General features: G+C 41.7%; 1 protein-coding gene across 2 annotated transcripts; it reads right to left on the reverse strand.

Moving 5' to 3' along the window:
- Window positions 1-214: 214 nt before the first annotated feature.
- GTF2A1 (general transcription factor IIA subunit 1) lies at window positions 215-24,655 on the reverse strand. Of its 2 annotated transcripts, none has more exons than XM_077323406.1 (9): window positions 24,499-24,655; window positions 21,814-21,915; window positions 19,976-20,183; window positions 13,524-13,588; window positions 12,664-12,739; window positions 9,288-9,421; window positions 7,558-7,878; window positions 7,185-7,274; window positions 215-4,794 (listed from the first exon to the last, which is right to left on the reverse strand). In XM_077323406.1, the coding sequence occupies exons 1-9, from the start codon at window positions 24,502-24,504 to the stop codon at window positions 4,687-4,689; spliced, it is 1,110 nt and encodes a 369-aa protein (XP_077179521.1). In that variant the 5' UTR covers window positions 24,505-24,655; the 3' UTR covers window positions 215-4,686. The 2 variants fall into 2 exon arrangements, with proteins under 2 accessions (XP_077179521.1, XP_077179520.1); XM_077323405.1 differs by lacking the exon at window positions 24,499-24,655 and adding an exon at window positions 23,953-24,301.

A 24,655-nucleotide genomic window follows, 5' to 3' on the forward strand; every position in this document is an offset into this window, starting at 1 on the left:
GGCACCCATCAGGTGCTATGGATTTCCTTGGGCCAACCACCATTTCAGGTTTTTAAATCTGTAAACAAGATCAGGTTGGGCAGTGGTTTGAGATTATTTTCCCAGTTTCTACAAATTTTGTGTTTGAAATTCCACCTTGTTTGTTGGATTTGACTGGAAGATTCCGAAACCTGTCAGCTGCAGGATGGTCCCAATAAAGTAAACACAACTGCACTACACATAAAAAGTACTTTAATACATAAAATAGTAAATAAAAGTGGCAAGCTTATTTTAAATAACATCTTTAATTAAAGTTTTTGCAAAGGCAAAATATTAAACTTAAAATAGGTCTTAGTACATCAAAATACTAAGTATTCTAATTGTATTCCCAGCATGGCCTTTGAAACACATCCTGTACATCCCAGGAAAAGCATCCTTGATCTTCAATTGTACAGACTGAATTTTACAAACATAATAAATATATTTACCCCCTTACACATAACAGTATATGTACAACAGCAGTTGACAATAGTAGCTCAGAACAGCAACTAAGGATATTTCCCGCTCCTCTAATTGTATTTGTATTTGTACCCGAGGCACGCAGGAGTAAGTGATGGTATGGTGGCCTCATATGCGGCTAGCCTGCAACTCTTCATCCACTTCTTTTGCTAGCATACAAATTAAGAAGAGTTCAGAAAACAAGGCCAATAATCCTTGTCATGGCAAAAGCTTGGGGTTGGATCCAGCAGAAAAATTTTGCTGTTGATTACTTGTCTGCTGCAGCAGATGTTACTCCTCTGTTTCTTAAGAGTCCCATCTCCCATGAACAACATTTCAAGGGAGCATTGGGGGCTGCAGCAGAAAGAACGTATGGTGCAGAAAGCCCACTTCTAGAAATTCCTTCCATCAGTGAAGACCAGGCAGGATCCAACCCTTGCTTTCTGGATGTAATTGGCCTACTTTAGAATACAAAGGCAAAGGTTAAAACCTTCGAGTTTTTTTTTAAACAGTGGAACTCTTAAGCCAAACTTTATCTAGTGCCTTTGAATTTTACAATTGTGTTTAAGGGCAGACCTACACGAGATAGAGGGAGTCCCATGAATTGAGCTGTCAGTGTCCAGCCCCCTCCCCCCCACCCCCGAAAGGAAGGTGTGTGGGGGTCAAATTCTAACTGGAGCTGTGGAATGGAGATGGATTTAAGCCCTCGGAGGCCATTTTTTCCAACCCGAAATGCCCCCATAGAGTTTCTACAGGGAGGTGGTTTCACGGTCCTCATCAGAACCCCCATGCCTGATTTATTATTGTAAATAGAAAATAATGCTGGGAGCTCCATTCACAGAACATCCAGAATCTCATGCAGTTCTGGTTTAAGGCAGGGCAGCCATGCTTCAACACAATGGGCTAAATTATTAATCCCTCCCCCCCCCACCACCAAATTTTGCAAAACCAAGCCCAAAGAGAATTTTGAAGCAGGAGTTTCAGAGGGAAGAAGTAAAAAGGCTATTACCCCCTCCTGCACTGTAAATGCCGAGTTTTACCCAGCAGTAATTTGATGGGGACATTATTGCTGTTCATGTAGATAGATCAGAAACAAATACACAGAGGTGCTAACACTATTTAAAAATAAAAAGACTACAAGTCTGGTTATATCACATGTTGCATGTTCTTTGCTTTTTTCAAGCAACTGTGCTTCAATCACAAGTTTTATCCCCTCAAGAAGACAGGTAGTCACAATATTTGTATTTGTGAAATCATGATCCATTTCCAAGGAAACAACTGATGACAAAAAAACAGGCTGTGAATAGGAAAAAGGGAGACAGAAACTTGCTTTGCCACTGAACAGCCGGGGGAAACATCTTATACATTAAATTTAAATATAGTCCAATATAAACTTCTTTGTGACAGTATCACTACAAATCTCCTTAAAAGACAACTTTTAATGTAGCTGCTTCAAATGATTGCACATACAGAAAGCCAATAACATCCTGAAAATGTTGTTACAGTTGAAGTTTCATATGAAGTCTACTGCCAAAGGAAGCCAATGGGCCTAGCATACCGTGTCAACATAAAACAGGAATATCTGAAGATTGTAAAGGCACAAGACTCTCACCTTTGTGCAATTACTCTGTAAATCTCCATTAGCCTGATTAAAGCATTAACAAGTTGTCTTCTCATTCCATTTCCCCCACACATATATCTTAAAAGTTAAAAGGTGCTCCTGTTATCTGTGCAAATCTAAACATAAGCCCTTCTTGCAAACCTTTAATTGCTTCAAAAGTAGAGATAACTGATTAAGTATTTCGATTAAAACGAATTCCAGATCTAAGCAAAAGAAAATGACCTACGTGAAGCTTCAGGACTAGCCATGGGAATCCCTTGCCCTCACAAAAGGAATGATGATATAATGGAAGCCAAACAAAATTGTCTGTTCAATTACAATTTTAAAACCATGATTAAAATTCAAGTACATAATAAGTGTAAGCAAACTACATTCTTACAGCAAGCTGCTACAATAAAATGAAATTAAAACATGCCTTTTGATTTAAAAAGGAACACTTGATGAAGCAAGTAAGAGCACAAGTTTGGTACGTTTGACTGGCTTTCTCAAGAACTTCACAGGTCCTCTTGTTAAAAACACCCTCATCAACCAATGCATACACCCATAGGTAATTTGCAAGACGCTATGCCTGCTCCATACAGACCTATCTATATGTCATTTTTAAAGCTGTGGTATCCTTTAAAAATAAATAAAAAGGCTAGAAACAAGCAGCTATTCAGTGCCCATGATGTACAGAATGCCAACACATTTGTACAGTATCTGGGTTCCAGTAACAAGTAGTAAACTGTCATGTCATGCTGGGTTTCACAGTGCACCTTTATGGGATTGGTTTTAAGCCTGTGCGCCGCCAAATAAAAGGAGACTATACTGTGAACAGCCCACGAGATACAGGAAAATTCAAGAGGAGATGGCAATTAGTTTCCATATAGTTACATAATATTGGCATGTTACGCAGTGGTACAATTTCTTCAAAAATCTACCTTGTTTTACACAGTGGGAATAAATGACTGATGCACTAATACATCTTCCAGTCTTGAGCCAAAAGTGCAGCCAAAGAGAACTGCACTTTCAGAAGACAGTGAAGAGAACCAGAAAGCAAAAACCCAATGAAGTTTACATGGCATAGAAATTTTGATGTCTAATGTATGTCACTATACAACAGAATAGACAGATTTGGCCAGCTTTAGCAAATACCCTGGGCATAGAGAAACCTAACTGCTCATTGCAACGGACAGTGGATTTCCTGCAAGCAGTAACAATGCACTCAAAATCAAAATGCAAAGAGAATTGGGGAGATAACATTTAGAACTAGTACACAGTGCTGATTAAACATACTGGAAATTTTCTTTAGTAAAAATACTTAAGTTTCTTTTCCCACAAGAACAGAAGTATGAGAAATTAGATTGGTGGGTGGGGGATACTGTCATTTCCCCCAATTGTTAGCTCACTCTTCCTGGCCTCTCTTCACCATTTCTCAACCACTGCACATGCTGTTGATCTACGCTGTAATGGTAAATCACTTGGAAGTGCACGCCTTTCTCAATTATGGCTGAATTTCAGCCCCATTCCAATAGTGAAGAAATCTCATATTTCTGAGGATCTGATTTTCAAAGAGCCACTCCCACTGCCACAGAGCCTTCCAACATCTCGCTATTTATTGCAATTATTACTTATAGAATTAATAGAGCTCGTGTGATTGTATTCACCAAGTCATTATGATTCTCCCCCCCCACCCCACACACAAATATTACTGAAAAGAAACTGGAAGCTCTTTCAATGTTGTACATCCTCTTCCAAAGTGCAGAGTCACCTGGAACTTCTGAACTTGGCCCCAGCAGCACACCTTCACTGGGCAATGGGAACACATTAAGTTAATAGGAGGATTTTTTTCTTTAAAAAAAGACTTTCAACTAGCCTTCAGTACACAGACCCACTTTGTTCAGCTTTTCTTTTGAGAACCCTTTTGCAAGAGCAGGACATAGCAATCCGTCTCTCAGCTGCCATCTGCAGGTCCTTAAATACACAACACCCTTTTGAATTACCAACACATTCAGAATTATTAAATTGCCTTTAAAATACAAATGACATCTTTTGGTACTGGGATCATCAAAGGTTTATATAAAAGGCCTAAAACTGTAAAGTTATGCATGACCCAGCACAAGAGATTTTAAAAATAGTTTACTCATACAAGGTAATTAGAACTCAATGTTTCTGTCTCTACCGATTTGGTTAGAAGCCTGCACATAGTTTAAGCAAGATTCTCACCAACCCCACTCCGAGAGGGAATGGTTCAGCACAGTTTACACAAAGACACGCTAAGCTTTTTCCATGTTACCATAAAAGAAGAGTTCCTTCAAATCAGTGGAAAGGGAGATTTAAGCCTCACATGCTAGTTACCTTTATCTATAGGTAGAAGTGGTTAATTAAGGTATTCATATAAAACCGGCTTTCAGGCATAGCTAGCTGCATCAATGCCTCAGCTATCCCATTTGAAGTAGTGGCTGCATTGCCATGCTATTTCTTTGTTCTAGTAGTCTTGGTTCTACTGTCCCTCTCTGGTGTGCAGAAATAAATTTCTGTTGAAGTATATGTTTGAGTCTTAACCTTTTCTGCTTTTTCATTTTGCTCTGAGTTTGTATGAGAACCCTTCACCATTCTGCATCTCCAATGGCTTTGGAAAACACGTAATCTCTTCCATTAAGATTCATGATGCCGTCTTTGAGGTGAAACTTCCACTTGTTCTTACTTCTATGAATCTGTGAGGGTGAAAAGCAAAGTTGAAGAGAAGGACCCCAGGGCTTGCATTAAAATAATCTGGCTAGCATTTCTATACACTGTAATATAATGAAGGACACGGGTTGCTGTGTGATGAATACTGTGCCACAAAATAGCTCCAACAGGAATGGACAGAAGTGCCTTTTAACTTACAGATCCAAATATTCTATTTAGACAAATCCAATCATAAGGATGACACTTAGGAGTATGGCCACTAACTAACAAAGTGAAATGACACAGAGCAGCATACTGAAGAGACTGAACTGGCTAGGATCTTTCAAATTTTCTCAAAAAGAGTTATTTGCACAGACTATTCAGCATACAAACCGACTGCTTTCTAAACATATACATGGCATTATATCAACATGGTGGTCAGCCAATGAAAATCATAGTTGAATGCCTAGGTCAGGGATTCCCAACCAGGGGTCTGTGGGAGTTCTCAAGTGGTTCCACAAAACATATGAAGAAAGGTTGGGAGAGCTTGGTCTGTTTAGCCTAGAGAGGAAACGACTGAGAGGGATCTGATAACCATCTTCAAGTATTTAAAAGGCTGCCAGATGGAAGATGGAGCAGAATTGTTCTCTCTTGCCCCAGAAGACAGACCAGAACGAATGGGATGAAATTAATTCAAAAGAAATTCCATCTAAACATCTGGAAGAAGTTCCTGACAGTTAGAGCGATTTCTCAGTGGAACAGACCTCCTTGGAAGGTGGTGGGTTCTCCATCTTTGGAAATTTTTAAACAGAGGCTAGATTCTGTGAAGGCAAAGGGGTGGCAGGTTACAGTAGATGAGCGATTGGTATGTGAGTGTCCTGCATAGTGCAGGGGGTTGGACTAGATGACCCATGAGGTACCTTCCAACTCTATGATTCTATAACAGTTGTGGCTGCAGCAGCACTCCTCAGCCAGGCACCTGCTCCCTCTCCCAAGCAGCTTGGGTAGTGGGGCTCTTCAAGAAGCGCAATGGATCACCCCACTACAAAGATCAGTTCCTCTTCAGGTTGCCAGCTCCAGGTTAGGAAATTCCTGAGGATTTGGAGGTGAAGCCTTGGAGGGGTGAGGTTTGGGGAGGGAAGCAACTTCAGCAGCAAGCCTGGCCTTCAGAACAGCCATTTTCTCCAACGAGAACTGATCCATGTAGGAGACTAGCTGTAATTCCAGAAGATCTCCATGCCCCACCTGGAGCTTGGCAACCCTAGTTCACCTGTTGGGAATGCCTGCTTTGGAGGGTGGAGTCTATGGCATAACCTCTCAGAGGCCCATCCCCTTCACAGCCCCTCCCTCCAAATTCTCAAAGTTACCTAACCTGGAACTGGCAGCCCCATCTACTTCCCACCTTTATCAACCCCACTGTCTTAAGCTTTCCCTCTCCATCCCACCCCCCTGGCAGTCTCTACTTAGAAAAATTGTGGACCAGTTGTGTGGTGCTGGCCACAGAGCAAAGCCTGCGCACAACACCTCACTTTCCTCTACTCTACACTATTTCTTCTCCCCCCTACCCCTGGCAACTCCCATATCCTCTCCCCTTTATTTGCTTCATTCTCTCCTTTTCAAATATTCACTAACATACCTTTTATTTGCTTTCCATCAGCTATATTTAGTATTTATTTAGTTCATTTATAACTCTCCTTACTCCACAGGAGTGCCCCAACCAGCTTATACTATTCTTTTTGCCTCCTTCTTATCCACACAACAATCCTATGAGGCAGGTTAGGCTAAAAGTATATGACTGGTCCAAAATCCATAGCAAGTTGGGGATTCCCCAACCCTTCTCTGAACTCAAATTGCTACATCACACTGTTTTCGTAGGGTGGCTGCTGTTGTACAGAAGCAAGCAGCCAAGCCTATTTAAGTCATGCAAGGCAGACGGTATTGAGTCATTCGGAGGCTGCTGTCAGGTCTATAGTTGCCAGCCTCAAGGAAATATTCTATCATGACAACTGAACTTCAGACTACAGAGAACTGTCTCCCTGGAGAAAATGGCTGTTTTAGAGAGTTGACTCTGTGACATTATACCATACTGAGGCCTCTCCCCTCACCAAGGCCTGTCCTCCACAGACTCTACCCCAAAATCTTCAAGAATTTTCTTTCCAACCTGGAGCTAGCAACAAAAGCCAAGCCTGATTCCAATTTCTTTGTCAAAGGCCAAGATGGGCTTGGGAGGGGGCCCTGCTTCCTGTCGTGTCTTTTTACTGATACAAGCGGAAGCCTAGAATGGAGTGGTTGCCTAGCAGCAACCACTGAGAGAACATGTTGCTTAAAGCTACAGAACCACTTTCACACAAAATTTTACAGAGGCAGTTATTACCATATAGATGCTTAGGAGCAGGAATAAGCTAAGGTTTCAGGAACCTACTGCTTGAATTATTACCTTATCATACTGGCACACAACAACATTCTCAGTATCAAATAACTCCTGTCCTTCTTCATCACTCACATCATCTTCACTATTTAGAGGTTCCTAGAAGAGATTAATGGATTCTATTATCAGTTCACAGTAAACAGTGTACTTAAGTTCTGTATCATACCTAGATAGCTGTTTTGCATGGACACATACAAATAAACTGAAGAAAACACAATTAAGATGATTATTAATAATCATCTTTGAAATTTGACCATTGAGAAATGACATGTCATCAATATCAATTGCTGGCTTGCTTATGATCAGCTGAAGCTAAAACTAAGTAGACTACCTGTAGGAGTAGGAAAGGTACTTTGAAGCACATAACATTCATGGGTCTTACCTCTTCAACCTGGCCATCTTCACCTCCATCCTTTTCTTTGTCCTCTTCTTCATCATCATCATAATCTTCCTCCTCCTCCTCATCTTCTTCAGATGATGTGTCACCTGCTCCATCTACCTGCAGCACTAAAGGTGCCTGTGGTTGTGCTGGTTGCTGTGGAGGTTGCTGTTGACCTGCTGCAGAAATCTGTGCTTGTGCTGGTGTAGGTGCAGCTACTGTTGTAGGTATTACCTGGGTTTTGTTTCCTGTAAATAAAATCTGCTGGGGCTGAATAATTACCCCTGTTTGCTGAGAGATCCCTCCAGGAATGGGAGCCAAAACCTAGTAGAAAAAAAGAAAAAAGTTATTGTTTATTACACCATAGTCATTTGAAACAAAACTGTATTTATTGTTGTTAGTTGCGAAGTCGTGTCTGACCCTATCGCAACCCCATGGACAATAATCCTCCAGGCCAGGGGTAGTAGAACTGCGGCCCTCCAGATGTCCATGGACTACAATTCCCATGAGCCCCTGCCAGCATTCACTGGCAGGGGCTCATGGGAATTGTAGTCCATGGACATCTGGAGGGCCGCAGTTTGACTACCCCTGCTCCAGGCCTTCCTGTCCTCTACCATTCCCCGGAGTCCATTTAAGCTCGCAATTTATTACACTCAAACTTAAATTATGGGCTAAAACAATACAATTCTTTCTTTTCACTGTTGTTGACTACATATATTATGGCACACAATATTAAGACTACTCACATACTAGCAAATCACAGATAGAACCCAAATGAACAGTAAGTGGAATGAGTTTACAGACCCTCTCTTCATACATAAAATCTGCTCCTGAGGGTCAAAGGAGCCTCAAAAACTGGATGAGATGCGAAATGGGGGGTGGGGGGGGGGTGGCTGCAGAGCAAAAGGTGAACTGACAGAAATAATGTCCTTCTTTCTTGCATGAACTCCTCTACCAACAGAGCAAAACTTCATGCACAATTAGTGAGTGAGAGCTTTTTGCCAACTTCCTTTTCTTTTGTATTCCATTGCACTGTGTCCCGTTCTGAGGCCAAAGATTCCTTGACTGTCAGGCAGCAGTTCTTTGGTGGACACAAGGTAGAAAGAGGCATTACATAGCTCCAGTTTTTTTTTATAATCAAGTATAATTAACACTAAATATGAGATCTATTCCACATTTAACCCAACACAGCATGTAACTTCATAGAAAACATTCTACTCAGCAGTGATTTCCCTGGACAAAGCTATCTCATACTCAATACAAAGTTAGATGGATATGGAAGGAAACAAGAGATAGCCTTTAACTAAAAAAAAAAAAAAAACCCTTGGTATCCCCCAGCCGTGACATCAATAAAAAGAAAGGACAGTCTTGCATGCACATACAAGTTACAAGTATGTACAGTAATTTTTAAAAAGCAGTGTTTAATATGACACATTTAGTGCCATCTTCCTTTTGGGAAAATACAGCAGACTGTGTTTGTTTTCACTTCAGCATTTCCTCTCATTACATTGACATTTAATTATTTGGAAGTGCATGACAAACAACCGTGTAGGGTAAACTGGTGCCCCCCCCATAAACTTTTTTTCCACTTTAGACTTCAATCTTTGATAAAAGTTGGTTTTAACTTCAGTAAAGAAGAAACCAGCAAACAAGAAAACACAGTCAATGTGACCTAAAGCATACTTGCAGATTTAGTTTTAGAGATCCCTTTTACTTAGTCCTAATCATCTTACTTGCTGAATAACAGGAGACTGTACTCCACCAGGCTGCATCTGTGGTATAACCTGTTGCTGCAGAACCACTTGCTGTTGGGGCTGAATGATGTACTGTGCTCCATTGGCAGTTCTAACCACTTGCAGAATTTGGCCTGGAACAGGATTGGAATACTTCAGTTAATACCCTGTGACCTTCTCTCTTTTTGTGTGTGTGTGTGTTTTATTTTCATAAAGATAGAAATATAGAAATAAGACAGATACTATAAATTGTTAATACAAAGAACAATAAAATATAGTCTTCATTTGTTACACTTAAACTCCCTCCATTAAGTGTCCCCTTTTAGTTAAGCTTTGAGTTTGGGCTGGGAGGCACTGCGGAGATGTACTTAATAACATAGATTCAGCTTTCATAGGAAATCTAAGACCCCACATTTTCTGCACAATGGTATGAACGTATGAACTTTTTCACATTTCCATCACATATGAAAAAGGAACCTACTTTATCACCACATTTCCAACATTTGTTTTAGCAATCACTTTTGGTGTCACATACCACCTGTAAAACATTTTATACTTCCACAGTTCTTGAGATTCTTCAACTAATTTTCTGTTGGCTATAGATGTAACCTTGTTGCAGTGATTGCATAGAAAATTAGGTTTTTAACACAGTCAAAGAGCCTTCCTGTGACCTTCTCTTGACTAAACAAGTCACACAACAAAGAAGCTCAAGCGGTTTAGTCACCAGAAAATGTATATAATAAACTCTGCAAATCTGAATAAATATCAACTGAAATAACTAATGCTAGCCTGCTAACTTTGCTGTTATGCTTCTATGATGATGATTCTATAGTAGCAGTTTCCCACCATATGAGCTGCCTTGACACATCATACCAGGATAGCATTGCAGGCAAAACCTGGGTTGTTGTCACACTTCTTACTTCCAATTGCTTACAATATAGATCAAGTGAAGTCTTCTTCATTTCAAAAGCCTTCAAAGATCTATTCGAAATGACACCCAAACGTGATCAACTAGTAAGAACAGAGTTTATCTGCCACAAACCAGAATCCTACATCAAAAGTAAATCTGAAGTAAACCAGAATTAAGAATTCCAGTCTCAATAATATGCTAATTGCTATCTGATCACCTGCTCACATTTGGAATACATGAGAAACAAGCTGAACTCAAAGCTTCTTCAACTGCACTCTGCATGTGAGAGGAGGGATGAAAATGAGAGTGTGACAAGACATCACACCTATTACAAAAACTTGTGCTAGTTCCACTGAGTCGATTACCTGAATGCCAGTGCGCATGACAGTGAAATGACAGAGCCCAATAATTAATCTAGCACAGAATGCATCCTCTAGAAACTAGTAAAGTCAAAAAGCATCCAAGCCTGAACCAAAACACAGGAAAAACAGACAAAGCCAATGAAGTGCAGAATGATTTAACAGAAAAATCCAGGTAGGTTTAATTGATCTTCAGGTGTTAAGTGTTCACATATCTGATATTGATACCTGAGCCGTATGGAGGGCAGTATAAAAATCTAAGAAATAAATAAATAATCATGCAATGTTCATAAGGTTAAAGGTGAGTTTAATTACTAAGTAAATGTGTTGGAAACTTTTTGATGATCAGTTATCCTTATTGGCTTTGCCTTTTTCGTGTCCCCTCCCCTCCCAATGTATTAGTGACCCAGATTTATGTTTTAAACTTTCATGCAGGGCAACAATAAATAAACTAGTGAAAGACAAGATTTAATTTAGTTCTTATGGCAACTAGCTGTTCTATTAATTTGTCTAATCCAATGTCCTCCATAATTTGGAGGACTAAGGCAGTTTGTTTCTGCACTGAAACCTAAAGTCCAGTTCACTCATATGTTAAAAATATCACATATGGTTCCTTAATTAACACCATGAACAAATAAACATCTTTCTCATAACTACAAGACAGTTCAGTCCAAATAATCAATCTGGCATTCCACTATCTTCTCTGCTCAGTCTGTCTTCAGGATGAGGTAGCTGTTTTTGGAATTTTCCAGCACCAATCATCTATAGCAATTCCAGTGCAAATGGCTCACTAACGACACAAACATATTGTCAGAAGTGAAATAATATGGGAGTAGTGGATATATAAATTTGGTACTGTAATATTTCAAGGCACATTGGTGTGTCCTGACCCAGGCTGGAAATCTCTTTAAAGCCCTCTACCCTAGTGACCATTGCCACATCTTGCAATTTCCAAAAGTTAATTAAATACTGTTCAAGGTAATATTGTTTGTCATGAACCTACGAGCAATTTCTCCCACAGCATTATCAATTCCAAAAAGGAAGGCAACTAAGGGAACTGACACTAAACAATTAGAACAATCATTCTCAACAGTGTAAGCATTATGCATAGAATTAAAATGTGGAATCAACAGCTCTTGGCTAGTTAAGCACTGACAAAACACTGACGTCTGTTTTTAATATATCTTATAGTATACATATTTCAACATCAACTTTCTTTCTAGGATTTATTATAACTATATGGTACACCTTACTGTCTTAAGGAAAGCTCTAATCACAGACTTTACTACAGTCATCTCTCAGCCAAGTGGTTTCCACTTGCTATAGCTATAGTCCTCCTTATGACATGCTAAGCTTTAAGAGGGTCTGGCTCAACTGCTTTTCCTTTATCCAGAAAGAACAAAGCATCTATAATTTAAGATTATTTTTATTAGCTGTGGCAGTAGCTTCTCTTGATGTGCGTAAGTACAGTACAGCAAATACAGCAAAGTGACAAGGTGAGAGTGAATTATGATGTTTTGATGACATTCTGATTACACAGCTGTAATGTACTCTGTTGCGAGGCTACCCTTGAAGGCAGTTCACAAATCTGTTCACAAAAGCTAATGACTTATTGGTACAAATTAGTGCACGCCCCTAACTTGAGACTGTTGCTCTTGCTGCCTAGCTTGTTTTCAGGATGAATTTAGGAGCTGTTTTTTTAGCTACAAACCTTAAACAATTCAAGTCTTGATTTAGGCACAGGGGAAATATCCTCCCATAGCTAACACCCCCTCTCTAGTTTAAGACCTGCCTACAAAGCCTTGCTGTAAATACCTCCTTGTCAACAAATTAGCCTAACCCCCAGACACAGACCTTTATTAAGCAGCTCCAAAACTCTGGAATGCCCTGAGGCTCTCTCATCCTTACAACAGGCAAAATTTTGTATTTTCATATATATTTTGAGAGGTTGTTTTAAGCAACCTCTTTACATAGGGATCTGGAACTTCAAAGCAGAGTTTGAGTTTCCAGTTTTAATTGTTTTACAGTGTTATTTTACCTTTTATATTGTATACCAACTTGGAATTATATACAGAAAGGTGATATGAAAATATTATAAATAAACTACCTGAATTAGTGATAATCTGTTGAAGAGGAGTAACACCGGCAGGCAAAGCCAAAGTAGCTGCAGTAGCAGCAGCGCTCTGAAAGGAAAGATGCTGGTTAGTAGCAAAAATAGTTATACATTACTCTAAATTTAAAAATGAGAAATTGATTTGAATTACAGCAGTACAGATCTGTGTATTACATTTATTGGGTTTCTTTGTATTCAAACCCTTATTATGCTCTTCTCCCACCTAAAATATCACTTCAAGGAAAAAAGATTTCTAAAGCCACTAGTGTAATTCACTATTCTTTATTAAAAAAACAAGACTTGATATAATAAAACACCATTACTATAAAAATTGTGTTTTTTTTCCTGTATAAGTAAAAAAATATTTTCTCTGCCATTCACACAAACTATGAAAGAAAGAAATAGTCTTGGCCAGATGATGGTATATGGTAAATACAACCAAATTAAGAAAAGCAGTTAAAACTGCTGATCTTAACAGGGCAAAAGCAAAATGAATTGTATTCTGAGGGAGTTCCCATTTAGGCTAGCAGTAAACCTTGGTTCTTCTTAAAGCTAAGATAGTTAAAGATTTTTATTCTATGTTCAATATTTCATTTAATAACTAAAATTGTGACATACAAGATATTTTGCTAAATTTGAAAAGGTAAACATTAAATATTAACTGACAGCTGCCTCATACATTTTTATGCAGAGTGGAAATAAAGGTTAAATAACTATGGATATGATGCAGTGTTAATCTGCAAAGTAAAAGTTAAGAGTTTTCCTTTATGCAGACTATACAACTAAGCCTATTCATAAACCATTAATCCAGGACAATACACGTCTTCCAGACGCCATCAACTACATAATCTTACCATGCTTGAAGCATTCATGTGCTGTATCAGCTTAGAGTCTGGCACAATAACTTGCGGTTGAGGTGCTAACAAGAAAAAGAATAGCAATCATTTGACTCAGAATTGCCATGGTTTATTATTAACATGTACCTGAAAATAAGGAGTTGGTTTTATACCCTGCTTTTCACTACCGAAGGAGTCTCAAAGTGGCTTACAATTGCCTTCCCTTCCTCTCAATTCAACAAGATACCCTGTGAGGTATATGGGGCTAAGAGAGCTTTGACAGGACTGCTCTGTGACAACAACTCTCAGGACTGTGACTAACCCAAGATCACCCAACTGGTTGTATGTGAAGGAGCGGGAATCAAACCCTGTTCACCAGAATAGAAGCTGCCATTCTTAACCATGCTGACTCTCTAGTCTAACTACAGAACAAGACTTGGCATACTTTAGATGGCTATATTCTCTTTTCAGCAATGATTTTATTGTAGCTGTATTTGAGTCTAGTGGCATCTTGCAAGAAAAAAACATTTTCATAAGCTTCTGAGAATTACAAAGCGTATTTATTATTTCACATCAGAATACATTGTGAAACAGTGTCCATGAAAATGTCAATGAAATTATCATTGCTTGCTTAGATCATTCTCTGGAGAGGGGTGGCATACAAATAATCATCAAAATATAAATAAAGTCAGTGGTGACAGATGAATTCATTTCTTAAGCAGTTGTCTTTTATACTGGTTCCAATCTAGGGCTGTGGTGGATGAATTATCAGCATTTCTAGACAAAGCTTCAGTCCCAGACCCATCCCAGTCAGGCTTCTGATCTGGCCATGTGGTAGAAACAGTGCTTGTCACCCTAATGGATGACCTCTGTCGTCAGCTGGACTGATGCAGGTCAGCACTGTTTGTGCTACTAGACCTCACAGCAGTGTTTGACATAGTCGATCATGAACTCCTAGATCGCCATCGCCGGGAAACGGGTCAGCCCTTCAATGGCTGATCTCCTTTCTCCAAGGTCGCGCACAGAGGGTAGGAATCTGAGATAAATCAAATGGTTACCAGCTCACAGGGAGCAGTCCTCTTTCCAATATTGTTTAATTTCTTTATGGATCCTCTTGCCCAACTGGTGCAGAGGTCAGGGCTGGGATTCCACCAATATGCAGATGACACTCAGCTCTTCCTCCTAATGAATGGCCACCTTCATTCACTCACAGAATCTTTAGCCAAATATCTGGAAGCAGTGATGAGATGGCTCAAGCAGAGTCATCTGAAGCTCAACCCTTTAAAGGAGGTCCTATGGCTGGGTAGGAAGTGTCCAAGCAAGGAAGCACAAATGCCCAACCTGGACAGAGTGCAGCTGTCAGTGGCACACTCTGCCAGAAACCTGGACATGATCCTGGACACCTCGCTCTCTATGGTGACACAGATCACACGAGCAGCATGGCTGGTGATCCACCACCTTTGCCAAACCAAGCTCCTAGTGCTGTACTTGGCCCCACCTAGTCATATTGATCCTTATGATCACCTCTAGACTGGATTTCTGCAACTTGCTCTACATGGGCCTACCCTTATCCCTGATTGGGAAACTACAACTGGTCCAGAATGCAGTGGCCAGGGTTCTCATGGATACTCCATGGAGAGCCCACATCTGGCATGTACTCCAACAGCTACACTGGTTACCAGTTGAATACCAGATCAAACTTAAGATCTTCATAATCACCTTTAATCACCAGTGTACCTGAGGGACCGCCTTTCTGCCTATGTCTCCCAAAGAACACTACGTTCAGACAACACCAACCAGCAGTGGATACCTGGTCCCAAGGAAGCATGTTTGGCCTCAACCAGAGCCAGATCATTCTCTGTCCTGGCCCACACCTGCTGGAATGAGCTCCCAGAAGAAATTCAGACCCTGCCGGAGCTAGCACAGTTCCACAGGGTCTGCAAAATGGAGCTCTTCCTGCCAGGCAGTTGGTTGAAGCCAATTGATTTGACAACAACAACTGGTCCCCAGAATCCCCCTCCTCAGATATACAATGGGGCATACTGCATTGACCAATCTGCAGGGTTGTAGTCGATGTAATGGTTCGTTATCAGTTATCGATGTTATTGCTGTTACCCCAGTTATTAAACGTATCTATTTTATAGTTTCCCTGTTCCTTGTAAACAGCCCTGAGCCACAATGGGTGGGTGGTATATAAATATAATAAATAAGCAATTAAATGGATTTTTTGAAGCATTCAAATTCTGAGAAATTGTGGAGAGGTTAGCTTAGAGTTACAAGTGAGCTTCCTGTGTTAATGACAACTAGGGTTATCCCATATTTACTTCTCTACTACAGCATTTTGTCATACTGTTCACAAAACCAACATGAACTGTGAGGAACTAAGGACTATATTTTGTGGTAGCAATAATTAGAAAATGCAGTCGCTAAAAACAGAAAACTAAAGGCTGAAAAATAAGTTTGGCTTCTAAAGCCAAAGATAATTTGTCATGACCTGGCTCAGTAGTACTGGGAGGCTGATTGATGACCAATGCTAGCAAAGCTTATTTTTTACCTTCTGTGCTTTCTAAGAGGAGAGGAATTGTTAAATGCCTGTCCTTTAATATTAGAAGGAATGACAGATCCATAGCAGTACTCCAAGCAACAACCTAAGGACCAAATTCTAACAGGAAAAAGGAGACGGAGAGCATGACACACTTGGTCTAGATAGGCTATGACTGCTATGACTGAGCAGCCTGACATGACTTAAAAATGCAAAACTATTTTGGGAGATCCTAGCAAGCAATATACATTTTCTTTGATCAATTCTACTTAACACACAGATTGACAGTCCAACCCTAGAGTTACTTAAATCTAAACCCACTGAAACTGCTGGGCTTAGAGTGGAATAACTTTTCTTAGGATTGCATTATTAAATGACTTATCACACTTTTTTCCTGATCAAAACCCACCTGGGAAATGAGTTCCCATAAGTATTCTCAATTTAAATGAGAATAGGTTTTGTTACCTGGCAGATGTGCATGTTGTCATTCATGACTTGACCAGTTCTATTGGGATTTTTTAGTCAAAGAATCAGCACAGGATTGTAATCCTGAGACACAGTTGTCCTGTTTTAGGATGTTGGGATCCACAGGAACTTTCCCTTGTAACTGAAGAGAGAGCTGCTGCCTTGGAATTCACAGTAATTTGCTAGGAAGATGAGGGGAGCATAGCAATGGAAGAAGCCCCAGTAGGATAAATAAATAAAATAAATACTCTACATTCTTTAGTGGATGCTTCCATGCTGGAACTACTGAAACCTACAGCAGCTGGAGAAAAATTATACCAGGTTCTAGGATCACATACTATAGTGGCCACAATATACTGGTATGCCTACTATCAATACAATATGGGGGGACAAGCAGATAAGATTGAGTTTCTTCCCAGGGCAGACTTCCAGTGGTAGTTCAGTATTGGTGCCATGAGGACTTCAAAATCCAGGCTACTATATAGCACATAAACTTATCCTGAGCTTCCAAGCAGGCCCCATGAAGGAGGACATAATAACTGGTACAGGTAGTCAGCTGGGACAGAACTAAGACTCTTCAGGAAACAGACAGCTTGGGTCACCTCTGGTATCTTGATCAGATAGGCTATTCAGTACTGATTTCAGTTATTTGTCACATTTAGCAGGAACTAAATGATCCAGGGGGAAGGAAGGTAGCAAGGTACTATAGACCTGTGGTCCCCAACCCCCGGTCCGTGGATCAGTCGGTACCGGGCCGCAGCTCCTCCTTGTCCTCCCTCCCAGCTGCTGCCCCGGGGGCCACCCTGTCACTCTGCCGACGGCTCTCCTTTGGTGCTGTCCAGCAGTCACCATGGCTGGGGCTTCCCCTCGGCGTGGCACTGCACAACAGGCGGCAGGAAGTCAGGGGCGCCGGTGGGAAAGCAAGTGGAACAGGGGCTCAGGTGGCGGCGATGTCCCTCAGCAAAAGACTCCCCCCCCCATGCCCCGGGCCTCAGTAAAATTGTCAAGCATTGACCTGTCCCTGGTGATAAAAAAAGTTGGGGACCACTGCTATAGACCATTTTTGAAACCTATACAGGAATGATCGTTGGAAGGGAGACCACCAAGGAAGACTCTAAAGAGGAAGGTAATGGCAAAGATGCCAGAAGGCTGTGTTAATCAACATATGTTTGCAAAGGACTGAGAGACGGAGTGGTTTCACACTCCACTGAGCTTAAGTTCCCCAGAATATTTCCAGCATCCTTCCACAGACTCAAGTGTTAATACAAAGTCCAAGATTCATGAACTGTGATGTCATTATGCAGATGTGCGTGCCCTGGATTCTCCTCAACTTCCTTCAGCCGTCTTGAACCATGAAGAAAGGTGAAGTATAAGTGTTTTAATACATAATAAAGTTCCATAGGTCTTAGTGAAATTGAAATAGCAGGTCACTGTTCCAGTACATTCCCTTGCTGAGGCAGTCAAATTGGGTTATGGGATTAATGCTGCCCCTAGAATGTGGCAGGATCAGCATAGCAATACTTATAGATCACCGAATATCCTGACAAATGTAGTCTGGAGGGCAACCCAGTTGATGAAAAGGAAATGTTTCTTCGTTAACCAAGTTCAGGATCATAAGGATCTTATGCATCAATAGTGTAGTGCCACGTCTTCGTCAGGAAATGGATAGAAGCCATGAAAATAGCTATGAATGACAAGGAACTGTTCTGGCAGCAGAACCCCATAGGAAAGCAGAACTACTGTGTGTGTCCTGGATGCAGAAAGCTGATTAATCGGTTAATGGTTTATATCTGAAGTTCTTGGGTTTTGTGAGTAGCAATCTATTTCAGCTGCTTTAAGAGTCCCATAGCTGAGGCATTTCCAGTCCTTCCTCAAGAAGCCAGATGGATTAAAAAAAGTGCCATCAATTCACTAGCCCTCAGCAAGTGTCAGACTCTGCACAGGTGCTGGCTTACAATCCACAGGCCAGAAGTAGATGGATAGTCAAAAAAAAGGTCACAGTCAAGTTCAGGGCAACAATCCAGGAGCAAGAGGACATAGGCAGATAAACAGTCATAATTAGTGACTGTTCCAGATAGAAATCAAGGGGAAACTATTCAAGCAATTACCTTCCATCAAGAAGTTAACCGTCCAATCAAAGGAGTAGGTAAGCACAGGCTAGAAGTAGGTGAGCACAGACCTGGAACTATCCGACTGTGCGCTTCAGTAGGCTCGGGCTAAACAGCACCTGCTAGGTTTGTTATGAAAAGCAAATGCTGGGGACATGGGACGTAAGGCATAAGACCCGGCTGCTGAGAACTCTGGTTCAAGTCTATCTTTTACTGTCTTACACTATGGGCTTTTCCAGACATTTCTGATAGTATAATAAATGCCCAGTGATTACCTGGGTACTGCAAAGGGCCCCGACACCTTTAAAGAGACAATACACATTCCTGAGAAACAACACCTTTCCCAACAATCTATGCTTTTCCATGCGGAAGAGTTTCTTCTTTAATTCCTGTCATTTCCATTTAAATGCTCTTTAGCAGAAGGTGTTAGAAAACGTTTCTTTAAGACGTCACATAACTACTGAGTTAAACAGTAATGAATTAGATTCAGGTCGATAGCCATGCAGGTTTGAAGCAACAGAATGAAGTGTGAGTCCAACACAGTTTAATTCTGGGTATAGGTCCTCCCTCATTAAGCTTATACTTTGTAAAGCAAGTAGACTTTACAAATATTATTATTCTAATAGAATAATTTACAAATAAAGTTTTGAACTTGTCAGACTTAAACACCACGCTTCATTTATTTGATCCCCAGATCAAATACTTCAGTTGCTCTGGAAACAAAATTAACACAGGGCACTTTCACATTTGTGTACTAAATGTAAGTCCAACTAAACATGCTAAATCAGATCACACTCTATTTAAAGCACTGAAAAGTTTTCCAATTTTTCCGGAAAGCCCATATCACTGTACACAAATGGGGAGAAAGTCACACTATGAAAGAGTAAGATCATTCTTGCCTTCTTCCCTATGAATGGAACAAACAATTACCAATTTGTTTTTCCTGACATATTCCTAGTGTATATGCATGGCTAGATCTGTCCAAGACCTATGCAGTCTACACATACCAAACCAACTGTAACAAAATAGCCCGTGCATCACAGACTGCTAGTTCTCATATTAGCTCCCTCACTTACTTGCATAATCTTCTGCTTCAGTAACATCTCCATATACAATAGTTTAAAAAAATCAAGAGGCAGTTTTAAAGTTTTTCTCCAGTGCTCTGCATATTTAAACTACTGTAATTTGGAGCATACCTTTTGAATACTTTCAAATGGGAAAAGTCAAAATGTGGGAAACTGAAGCTAGAAGAGTTGCAGAATGAGTGGGAAAGAAAAAATTTAGATGTGTTCCTATATTAGGCTTCACTTGTACAGAAAAACTGCTGCTCCCACATGTCCCGAGAAAGCATGTACCTTGCTGTGTTGCAGGAATAAGAACTTGCTGTGTCTGGGACTGCTGCTGTACTGTCTGTTGTGGCTGGGGTTGTGGGTGATGGTGATGGTGGTGGTGCTGTTGTTGCTGCTGCTGCTGTTGCTGCTGCTGCACTTGCAATAAAAGCTGTTGTTCTTCTGAATGAAATCCATCTACAGCCTTGGACTGCAGCAGTTTGTTCTCCCACAGCTGTAATTAAAAAAAAATGCTTGTAACAAATGTTTAAGTGAAACAAGCTTACACTACACCATTACTGATCTATGAGGCTATTCAGCATCTCTTCAATATCAAGGGAGATCCTACATTTTGTTCTCTGCTTTATTTCACTTAACACACTCTTCTATCCAACTATATTATCAGCTAGGTATAACATTTCTAAAACAGGTGGTAAACTGAACGGAAACTGAAAGCAGCAAGAGAAAAAAGCTCCCCTCATTCTAACTTCAGGAGCCACTTTTACTTAAAAATATATTGCACTGGAGCAAAATAAAGCAAATACGTGATTTCTTAGAGGATTGTTTGGGGCATTGCTTTTAAAAATAGGAAACGTTAGCACTATATGGTATGATTTTAAAAATGTATACTTTTGTTAATCCTATTATAAATATATCAGTTTACTAAATTTTCACTTGCAAAAGTGCAGTAAGAAAACATGGAGGAAAAGTTCTAGAGTACAAGCTTTGTTTTATTTAAAAAGCAAGCAGTAGCTAATTTTTCATCTTTCCTAAACAAGTATGTGGTTATGGTTAACTTTATTTCATTTTCAATACCATAAGCATCATTTTGGAGAAGGATATGAAGAATCATTTAGAAGCAAACAAGTAAGAAACTACACAGTTAGGACCTCTACAAAACAGACTAAAATAAAAACTACTCATAATGTGTATACATATAATTTCCAAGTGATAAACACAGAAATCCAAGGCAAATAGTATGTAAGAATATCCAAAAACTCCACTTAAATATACATTTGAGGGTTGGTTATAGACGTTCCACAGATGAGCTCCCAGGTACTACTTGGTTCAATAAGTAGCCTTCAAATAAGTGATTCATGTTTTGCGATATAAATCTTGACTAGAATTAATCAAAACAATTTTGCTATTGTAGCAATGAAAACAAAGATAACCATGATCCATCCAAACAGATAATCTTTCCTAAAACCAGCTGGATTCAATGCATATGATAGTCAGGGCAGTTTCTTTCTTGTTTGTTTTTGTCCTGGGACCTCTATCCCCTTTTCTGAATCTTTAAAAGATATACATCTTTTTAAGAGGCAGAGTGCTAGAGTAGCACATTGGTTATATCACTGGTTCATTTAAGCCTTGAATTCACTAGATAGCCACATGGAACTACTGTAGAAATTTCCCTTGTATGAACTTCCAAGAGATGTACCTGAAATATTTTGAATACTTGATAAAGAAGTATTAAACAGAAAAGTAATACCCCTCCCCAGGGCCAGATTAAGCTCAAAAATATTGCTCCTTTGCCCTTCTACTACTTAACTGACAAGGCATTAAGACTCAATGAATGTTGAAGAGGAATTGAGATTAAAAATTCAGTTTTCTCCCAGGCCATTTCCCACAACTATATATTAAATATATTAAATATTTATATTAAATATAAATTTTAAATACATTTTTAATATTATTAAATATTTAAATAAGCAATATAAGCAAAACACATACACAAAATTTGCCCCCCTTCCCTTGGCATCTTAAGCACATGTTTATTTTGTTTAATGTTTAATCCAGGGCTGCCCTTTCCCTATGCAAAGTTCTCAGTATAAGGAATGCTTTAAGTAACCTATAGTGGAACTTACTGTTTTCAATTCCACAAGGACTTGCTCATCAACACCCTCATCCAGAAAGACTTCTCGGACATCATTGATAACATCTTCAATCACAGACCTATATAGTTTAGGCTTTAAAAAAATCACAAAAACTGTTTGTTAAGCTAAGATCAATGCTTGTAACATTTCAAGGAAATATTTTGTGCCTATGCATCATGATGAATGAATGAACTCATTCTATAGATCAGGGGTAGTCAACCTGTGGTTCATGGACTACAATTTCCATGAGCCCCTGCCAACAAATGTTGGCAGGGCTCATGGGAATTGTAGTCCATGAACATCTGGAGGACCACAGGTTGGCTACCCCTGCTATAGATCATAGTCCCAATCATCTTTGCATGCATGAACCCCATATTTGTATTTTAAAGCTTTATTTTAAAGCTGGTCTATAAAAAAGAGCTTAATTATGCCAACCTCATTTATTATTACTGATGATGATGAAATGGTATGAATTTAGAGAGACAGTGCTTCTATACAAAAACAAGTAATGTATGCCAGAAACTATTCTCTCTACAACACTGTTCTGAACTCTACAATTTCAAGCATACATTCTTAGTTGAAACACAATTCATGTTTTAAGGGCCATGCATCTCATTTCTCACAACTTAATCCAGCCGAAGTACTAATCTTGTGCATGCCAATTTCTGTCAACTTTATTGGGGTTCAAATATAATCAACAGGCCTATCATCTTTTAGCACAACAGCCATGCAATAAAATGCAAAGCATACTCAAATTTATCATATAACATACATATATAATAACTCTAACCTTGGTTTGTATGCAAGATTACAAGTCTATGGGCCTTTACACAAAACAAGCCTGATCAATTTCAGTGGGGCTTACTTCCGAGTAAAGGGCAAAAAGCAGAAAACACGGGGCATATTTTTGTCGCGGTTAAAGAGGAAGGAAATTCATTGAGTTTTGCGCAACGTATCTTAGCGGTCCTTAACTTCGCTTTCGGAAGGAAGGAGCAAGAGAGCGCGCGGGAAGCGCTTGGCGACAAAGCGAGCGCCTTTCGGTCTGTGCCGGAGCCGCGCAGGCACCTCCCAGGCTGCTCTCCGCGGCTCTCTCCCTATTTAAAGGCTGATGTGGTGTTTAAATGGAGAGGCGGTGACGTGGGGCTGGAAAGCACCTTCCCATCCTGGCAGAGTCTATATTAGAGAGCGGCAATGGCTCTATATAAACAGGGCAGCCACAGGGAGGAGGAACACAAGGAGCAGGGAGAGAGAAAAGCAAGGGGAAGCCATGATGGATCCGAGAGCACAAAACAGGAGCGGCCAAATCGGCAGCACAGCCAGCCTCCAGGCCTCCGGGTTTGTCTGCAACGGAGGGGGTGGATGGATCTGAGCACGGATTCTTTTCTTTTTTTCAAAAACGAAGGCAATCGTTATGGGGAAAGGGCGGAAAACTATTTTTCTCTTTTTTTTTGGCTTTCGTGTGGACTGCTTGTTGCAAACCTCTGTGAAACCGAGCCACGGCCTCGGTAGGAGCCGGTACGGGAAGCGGAGAAAGGAGGCGGGAAAAGAGGAGAGGGGCGGCTCGTGACCAGCCACCTTTTAAAAAAAGAATTCTTGACCCCCGAAGACAAGCCCGCCAGTGGACTAAAAGGTGGCTCCTGGGTGTCACAGATATATATTTTTTGGCAGAGTGAAAAGGGCGGGGGAGAGAAGAGAGGAGGAGGAGGGGGGAGAGGAATCTCCGGCTGGGCTGAGGAAATAAAAGTGCTTTTCAACCGTCCGTCACCGATTACACTAAAAGGAGGCGAAATACAAAAAAGGCACACAAGCATTCTCCGAGGAGGAGAGGGAGAGAGCGAACGAGGGCAGCCCGCCACCGTCCCCCAGGCTGCGAGAGAGAGAGAGAGAGGGCGAGCGAGGTCTGTCTGTCTGCCTGCGAGGAGCGGCTCCTGCTCGACCCGGCCCCGGCTCTTCCCCGCCTGGCATCCCCCACCCCAGGCACCCGTGGTGGCGTCCGCCCGGGAGGGTCTGCGGCTCGTCCCTTCGTGGCTCTCGCTCTCTCTCTCTCCCTCGCCGCCGCCGCCGCCGCCGCCCTCCTCCCGCCCGAAGCGGCCTCCCGCCCTCCCCCCCACCCGAGCCCCTGGTCCTTACCACGGGGTTTGTATTGGTCGAGTTCGCCATGTCCCGCGCCACCCCCCGGGCAGGGCACTCTCCCTCACACCCACCCCCCGGCAGCGGCAGAGCGGGCAGCAGCAGCAGCAGCGACACCCCCCCGCCGCCCCACCCCCGGCAGGCGACGGCCGAGCGCCCCCGTCCCTGTCCCCCTCAGGCAGTCGGCCAGCCAGTCAGTCCCTCCCGCCCGCCGGCTGGACGGGGAAAGCGAGTCAGCCAGCCAGCCGCCTTCCCCCGCGGCCCGCCCTGGCCTGGCCTTACACGGCGGCCCTTGGGCTGCAGCCGCCAGCCGCCCGCTCTGCTCGCTTCGCCCCTTTATATACGAGTGCCGAGCAGCTGCGCGAGCGGCCAGCGAAAGGGGGAGGCCGAGCGAGGGAGGGAGCGCGAAAGGCCGCGAGACGGAGCGAGATGTGCGCCGCCGCCGGCCCCCTCCCTGGGTCACGTGAGAGTGAGGGCCGCGGCCCCTCCCGCCGCGGAGGCCAAGGGAACCAATGGCGGGGAAGGGGGCGCTCGGGAGTCACGCACCGTCATCGCCGCCTGCGATCCAGAGGGCTCACGGGAGGGAGGATCGCGGCCGCGGGAGCCAATCCTCGGCGCCCAGGGCTGCCTTGACGATGCCGGGCGCGCAATTCCCTCCTGAGCTAATGAGGAGAGCGGGGCAAGGCGCTCGGGCCTAGGTGGC

The sequence above is a fragment of the Paroedura picta genome, chromosome 2 (assembly GCF_049243985.1).
Source record: "Paroedura picta isolate Pp20150507F chromosome 2, Ppicta_v3.0, whole genome shotgun sequence".
Taxonomy (NCBI): domain Eukaryota; kingdom Metazoa; phylum Chordata; class Lepidosauria; order Squamata; family Gekkonidae; genus Paroedura; species Paroedura picta.